The sequence below is a fragment of the Anneissia japonica genome, unplaced genomic scaffold (assembly GCF_011630105.1).
Source record: "Anneissia japonica isolate Jap-2015-1 unplaced genomic scaffold, ASM1163010v1 scaffold2149_len68864_cov123, whole genome shotgun sequence".
Taxonomy (NCBI): domain Eukaryota; kingdom Metazoa; phylum Echinodermata; class Crinoidea; order Comatulida; family Comatulidae; genus Anneissia; species Anneissia japonica.
In genome coordinates, this window is record NW_022684537.1 from 984 (window position 1) to 8,127 (window position 7,144).

The window sequence follows — 7,144 nt, forward strand, 5'->3', positions numbered from 1 at the left end:
GTGGTAGAAGGATTTGCAGGTAGGATGGATACCTGACATGGGCCGCGACGTAAACGCTCCTTCTGCGACCGGACGGGGACTGGAAATGGATCAGTACACCGGGGTAACCCCCTACTGATCTCGAATGATGTACGGTACCGTACTGGGTTCTTTAAAGTGCACATGAGCCAATTGTGTACACTGGGTTTAAAGTACTTATCCGAGAAGACTTGTTCCACCACCGGAACCATAGGTGAGCGTGCCGTTCGAACCAACGCCGATATTATGGCTGTATGTCACGGTTCCCCTGTCTTAACCGCTCGGCCAACCGGCTCGCCTATTGTATGTGCTTAATTTAGAAGAGAATATCTCAACTGTTATACGGCAAGGTAGCAGTGAGAAATAGAACCTGCGCATTTGTGTATGTTATGTATTAGGCCTATAGAATTGAGAAGCAAATAATAGTATTCTTAATGATAATATATTATGTATATATAGGCCTATATATATATATATTATATATTATATATAATTTGTCATTGCAGGTTATCAATAGAGATTTCAAAGAACGTAAGTTACTTATTTTTACTATAAATTATGATTTAAAAAAATCAATGCTATTAAAGTATTTATAATAGAGTAATTATAAATAAGTTTCTCATTATACCAGAAGATGTCTTACAGGTTGGTTCTACCATTAATGAAGATGTTTACTTTTACATTAGAACAATTTTGATTTGCATTCTACCACATTGTTGGTGCGGCAGCTGTTAATTATTTTTAAATACTTCACGTTATGTGTGAAAACTAATTATAATTCAGCTAGTTAAGATTAGCTGTTTATGACTGTTTTGTAGTGGAATGAGCATTTTGAAATATTTTTTATGGAGAAAAAATGTTGCAAATTTAAATCTGAGAGTACAATTGTATGCGTATGACCGTCGTACGATCCGCTCTTCTGCCTATAGGCCTGGACTGTGCAAAGGCAAATCATAGTATTCATCCCTGTTTCCCCGATGTTTATGGATATTGAAGCGATAATAAAGAACCCCGTTACATCCCAAATGATGAGTTACGGTAACTGGTTCTTTACTGTGCATTATGAAAAGTCATACAAATATCTCTTTTCTTGTCAATTGCCCTTGTTTAAACCGACACATCGATTCACATAAATATCATTCAATCACTTTAAATTTTATATTTTGATATTAAGCCTATTTTACTTAGGATTGTTAACAGCTTATTTGAAATATTTGCATTGTTACAATATGTAAATGCAAAAACTGTTTTTATCTCTTTATGTTCTTTACTGTGCATTATGAAAAGTCATACAAATATCTCTTTTCTTGTCAATTGCTCTTGTGTAAACCAACACATCGGTTCACATAACTATCATTCAATCACTTTAAATTTTGTATTTTGATATTAGGCCTATTTTACTCAGGCGTGTTAACAGCTTATTTGAAATATGCATTGTTACAATATGTAAATGCAAAAAAATGTTTTTATATCTTTAAACAATTGTCATTAAAATTCAGATGGCGTTTATTTTATGGCACGTGAAGATGATTATGCAGATGCAGTCGAATCATGCAGTAACCATTTAGGATCCATTGCTTCTTACGAGCAGTTGCACGACGCGTTTCAACCAAGTCTCGAGAACTGTAAAGAGGGCTGGCTTATCAGTGGAGAGATTGCGTTCACGGAAATAACGGGCACATGCACATTAAGACCGCCTGAACACCGTAGCAATGTGTTTCCTTGTAAAACATATCAGAGTGGGGTTTATTGTCACAAGGAGTATTATCTTCCAGCAGATACATTCGACTATTTACCAAAAACCCAACGGATCATTCGACTGACGGATAGTAACTCGAAGAAGTTGAATGCAGAAGATGCTGAAATATGCTGCCGTACTAAATTCAGTGGTCATCTTGCAACACCTCTTGACGTTTATAATAATAGTCTGTCACTAGGAGTTGGTCTTTGCGTGAAGGGATGGCTCTCAGAGATGTTGGCAGGGGATCCATGTAATGAACATATGCCTCCTGACTTTTGGCTTTTTCCGACAGGTAATACTATTCGCTTCGAGCCACTGACGAACGAATATCCAGCATTTTGCTTCGTTCCTTTAGCAAACCAGACTTTAACATACATTGACCCTTTCCCTCCTCATCGTGTCATGAATGGAGATGGGGAAAGGGTATATTCTTTAAACTACTACGATGCTGATAGTTTGTGCAAGAGTCGCGGCGGTAGAATGGCAACGAGAGCTGAAGTACAATACGCCTGGCAATTAGGATATGACTGCTGCCGTTATAGCTGGGTCGAAAGTGGAGAAGTAATTTTCCCTACAACACAACCCAGAAATGGATGCGGTTGGTCATCTGGAGTTCAAGGCGGTTATGGTGTCCATGATAAGAACGAGTCTTATTCAGTTTTTTGTTATATGCCGTAAAAAATTCAATTATTATTTGGATAATCCCTATGCAGCTTTGTTTCACCTATCGTATGTTCTGATAAGTCATGTAAAAGCTCGCTGGGTGTAGGCTTACGGTCACTGATTGAAAAAATACCGACAGTATTCGTATTTTAGGCCCATAATAAAAGAAATGTATCTTTAGTTTTATTGCATAGGTTATCATGATTGTCATTCTCGATGGAATGTATCAAATTTGATTAATCGAGACCGATTTTAAATTAAGTCTTAACAGGAAACAGAAGAATTATTAATTTTAAAAGAATTAAGTAGGCCTAATGTGAACTATTTTTTAATTTGCAGTGATGCATTGTCATACGTTGTATTAATATAGCTTTATTTAGTGCAGTACTCTACAGAGACGTTCCGCAAACTATTGTCCGCGGCCCAAATTTGGGCCACGAAACATAATTGGAGGGCCGCGAAGCCTGGAAATTAAAAAAAAAACAAAAAAACATTGAGACCGTTTCATCATGAAGAAAATAGTTTTTAATAAAGCCGCTTCATTGTTACAGCGAATGCGTCGCTTGCACACGCTGATAAAGTGCCAGATGATACGTGCTATTTGAGTTATAAACGGTTTTTGTGTCTATGCCCCCTCGGGATCCTAGACACTATGTTATCGTCTAGTAGGCCTATTAACCCTGTAAGATCGAGTAAATCCGGTATGAAGGAATGACGGGATGAATCATGAGCTAAAGACAAAAATAAATATAAGACCTGTCCTAGAAAGATCACTACAGTATACAACACCACACATTTCTTGATAACCGATGGCCATAGGCGTGAAGTAAAAAGTTTGCGGAACGCTGCTCTACAGTATTAGATTTAGGCCTATATCGGCCTATGTTTATTCAATTTGTATGCCATTTTGTCATTTGTATTAGACCTACCCGTACTCGCGCGAATAAGCGCCCCGTTTGAATAAGCGCCCTTCTCGAATAAGCGCGAATAACGTGAACATTTCCCTAAGCGCCCCGTTTGAATAAGCTACCCCTCTAATTTGAATAAGCGATCCTTCAATGATATCATAAGATTTTCTTTTTAGCAAGCCAATAATCCATTAAATTCTGGGACTGTGGTTGTTGGCATGATTGGAGCTGCAGAGTGGAAACACATTCTTCTTAGGTGAATATTAAAATGAGTATATTTCTCTTTCAGATGAGAGCTCCGATCCATGGACAGGCAGTATATTATTTCCAACTTTACTATTTCTACATTTGCCTATGCCTCGTCCTACACCTCTTTTTCTTTTTCCGACCTTTAGCACATTTTCATCTGAGTTTTCAAGAAAAAATATGATCCTGCCATTCTGCACAATGGCCAACAAGCTATAGACCACTACCCACCACTAATTGCATCTGCTATTTTGCTGTTATGTAAATATTCATGAGCCATGTTCTCTGGACGATTATCTTTTCCGCCTAACCACCATTCGTAATGTCCTTTTCATTGAAAAAGTGCCTCTTGAATTTAATAGCTTCCCACAAGAACCCCTCGATTTTCATCTATTTCCATAAGCGCCCCCACAATTTCCACTCTGTTTTCATAAGCGCCCCGTTTAAATAAGCGCCCCGTTTGAATAAGCGCCCATCAGAAAGTTCAAAATAAATATTTTAAGCGCCCGGGCGCTTATTCGCGCGAGTACTGTAATTAGGCCTATTTTCTTTCTTCATCTAAGAATATTGGAATTGCGGGGCGGGTGCCTGGTAAAGGGAGCGAATGTTATGTGGGAGAGAGCTAGAATGTTAAGTGGGGGGGGTGCTAGCTAGCAAAAAAATATGGGTAAGTGAGGTACATCGCTCGAGGTTGAATCGTGCTTCATTAGGGAGCTTTCGATTGCACGACGACGGTAGGACGTAGAACGTAATGACGTCACTAAAAGTCATCTGCGCATGCCAGAACGTTAAGTTCACCTCGCCAAGTAGATTCTGGAACGCAATTCATGGCCCAATCTACGTATGCAGAGAACATAGGCAGGCACGTATCCAGGGGGGATTGGAAAACACTTTTCTAACCACTACACCAAACTGTTTCCACATATATCAGTTCGAAATTAATGGTAATATGTTTGTTTACACTTTACCGGCAGCCCGTATAAGCACACACACGTCTATACGGCAAACACAAGTTTAAAGTTTTTTATTGTTTTTTATTCATTCATTATTTAACAAGACAATACAAAAGAGGCAAACAGGCGAAAAAGCAAAACAGCAATATTATTCAATTATTAAACATTGGTGGAAATCGTCCGACCACACAGTGACGCTACGTTAACTTTCACGTAAGTTTTAAGTGTTTTTTTTTTTAACTACAATTAATAAATATACCAAAATTGCAAAGAGTTGATTAAAATTAGACATTGCAGATAGCAAATTATACATAAATGTATTATAAAAAAAATTATTTATTTCAAATGCAATATATAAATAACATCAAAATTGCACAGAATAAAAATAAATAAAAACACTGGACATTATCATAATACAGAATTATACATTTTTTATAGTTTGCTTTTATTACCTACATAAACAAACAGGAACATTGTGGCCAAGTTTGACACATTTCTGATGTTTCAAAAAATCTTATTTTTTTGTTCATTGTGACCTTGACCTTTAACCCTTACCCTTCAATATTCCAATACTTTGAGAGCTTTGGTCATGGAATATTGTGATTAAAACTATGGGATGTAGACAAATAAATAAAAAAAATATTTTTTTTATTGTGACCTTGACTTTTGACCCTGACCCTTCCAAATTTAATCATCTGTAGATCTTGGGTAAAGAAACATTGTGGCCGAGTTTGATATAATTTCTTATAAGAACTATGGGCTGTAGGTTGTTTACAACAAATATGCCGGTAGACAAATAAATAACTAAATAGATAAACAGGCAAAAACATAACCTCCTGCCAACTTCGTTGGCGGAGGTAATAATTATAGTAACAGTAACAATAATAATAATGATAACAATAATAATAACAATAATAATAGTAATAATAATAATAAAAATAAAAATAATAATAATAATAATAATAATAAATAATAATAATTTTGCCAACAATATTTTCACTATTTTACCCCCACCCATTTTACAACTTTTTGTGAATTTTAGCACTTTGATATACATTTTAGCTTTTTTGATTCGTTGGCGGAGGTAATAATTATAGTAACAGTAACAATAATAATAATGATAATAATAATGATAACAATAATATTAACAATAATAATAGTAATAATAATAATAAAAATAATAATAATAATAATAATAATAATAATAATAATAATAATAATAATAATAATAATAATAATAATAATAATAATAATAATAATTTTGCCAACAATATTTTCACTATTTTACCCCCACCCATTTTACAACTTTTTGTGATTTTTAGCACTTTGATATACATTTTAGCTTTTTTGATGGTTTTGTTTTTGAGTATACAAAAATGTGTTTGCTATTTATGATGTTTTTATATTTACCTGTTTATCAATCACGATCTTATGGTAGAACAGTATTTTATTATTGAATTGAAGTATTTTCTGAATAAATAAAGTTAATATACTGTACTATACAATACCTTGACAAATGTTGATAGCCGAAAGTGTTTGCTCAATTTTCTTTATTTAAATGTTAACACTTTTCAAGCAGTTAAACTAAATTGTAACAATCAGGGGATTTCATATGCATACAAGATAGTCATATCGTGGGTAACTACAAATTGTCAGATCTCATAATATCGCGTACCTAAAAATTGCCACTTATTTCCCCAATAAAATTCGTGACTATATGACCATGCAAGCATGGAATATTTTTTTTATTGTCAACTCTGAACACTTCCCTTTGTCTACAACATTTTCTTTAATTAATCAACCATCTCCTGGTCTTTCGGTCTCCTCCCATTGCGACTTGTTCAACTTGTATGGCTCTGTGTTTACCTACCGGTATAAATTATTATAATTATTAAATGACTATTGTGGTTGAAATGGTAACTAATAATGCCATTGTATAATGTATTCATTAATACTATTGAATAATTTATCATTTTATAATCATTACTGTACTTATAAAGTTGGTCAACATAAAGTAGAGTTTAATTTTTACCGTCGCGCCAATTACACTGGCATGATAACATATGAAGGAACTGGGCCGAAAGTAATCTTCGAAAATCATTTGTAAAATTTCATGATTGATACTGTTTTCGTTCTGATTGGTATGCCTCTTACACATGGACACATCATACTTAGTCGATTACAAGTTATCATCACTTTCATTATCCTCATAATTAGTTATCATCATCATAATCACCCTCATTTTCTTCATAATCATAATTATAATTGAAATCATAAATTAAAATAACAATAGACTAATTATATGATATAATTGATATTACAGTATTTGAGTTTATTCGGAAAATCATTGCACAAACATTTACATCAAACATTGGTAAAGGAAAGAAAATAATATAGGCCTAATAGAGAATAAATATCAAAATAGAAAGCGTAATGAGATTTCGCAGGATAACCCAATAAAGCCTAAATGTTTATTTCCATTAAGGTCCAATATAAAATCGATCTATACTATGTTATTTTACATTTACTGTTAGTTTCAATCCGACAATAGTAGTTATTGAATACGATTGGCGCATACCGTACTCCTTAATTATTATATATGCGCTACAGTTTGT

General features: G+C 34.3%; 1 protein-coding gene across 1 annotated transcript; it reads left to right on the plus strand.

The window, feature by feature from the left end:
* The first annotated feature begins 214 nt into the window (after nt 1–214).
* On the plus strand, nt 215–3,914 carry LOC117106117 (hyaluronan and proteoglycan link protein 1-like). Its single transcript, XM_033247465.1, has 3 exons — nt 215–232; nt 525–549; nt 1,518–3,914. The coding sequence occupies exon 3, from the start codon at nt 1,532–1,534 to the stop codon at nt 2,435–2,437; it is 906 nt and encodes a 301-aa protein (XP_033103356.1). The 5' UTR covers nt 215–232; nt 525–549; nt 1,518–1,531; the 3' UTR covers nt 2,438–3,914.
* Nucleotides 3,915–7,144: the final 3,230 nt, after the last annotated feature.

Coding starts and splice junctions, on each gene's coding strand:
- LOC117106117 (XM_033247465.1), top strand. CDS start 1,532: ATGGCACGTGAAGATGATTATGCAGATGCAGTCGAATCATGCAGTAAC.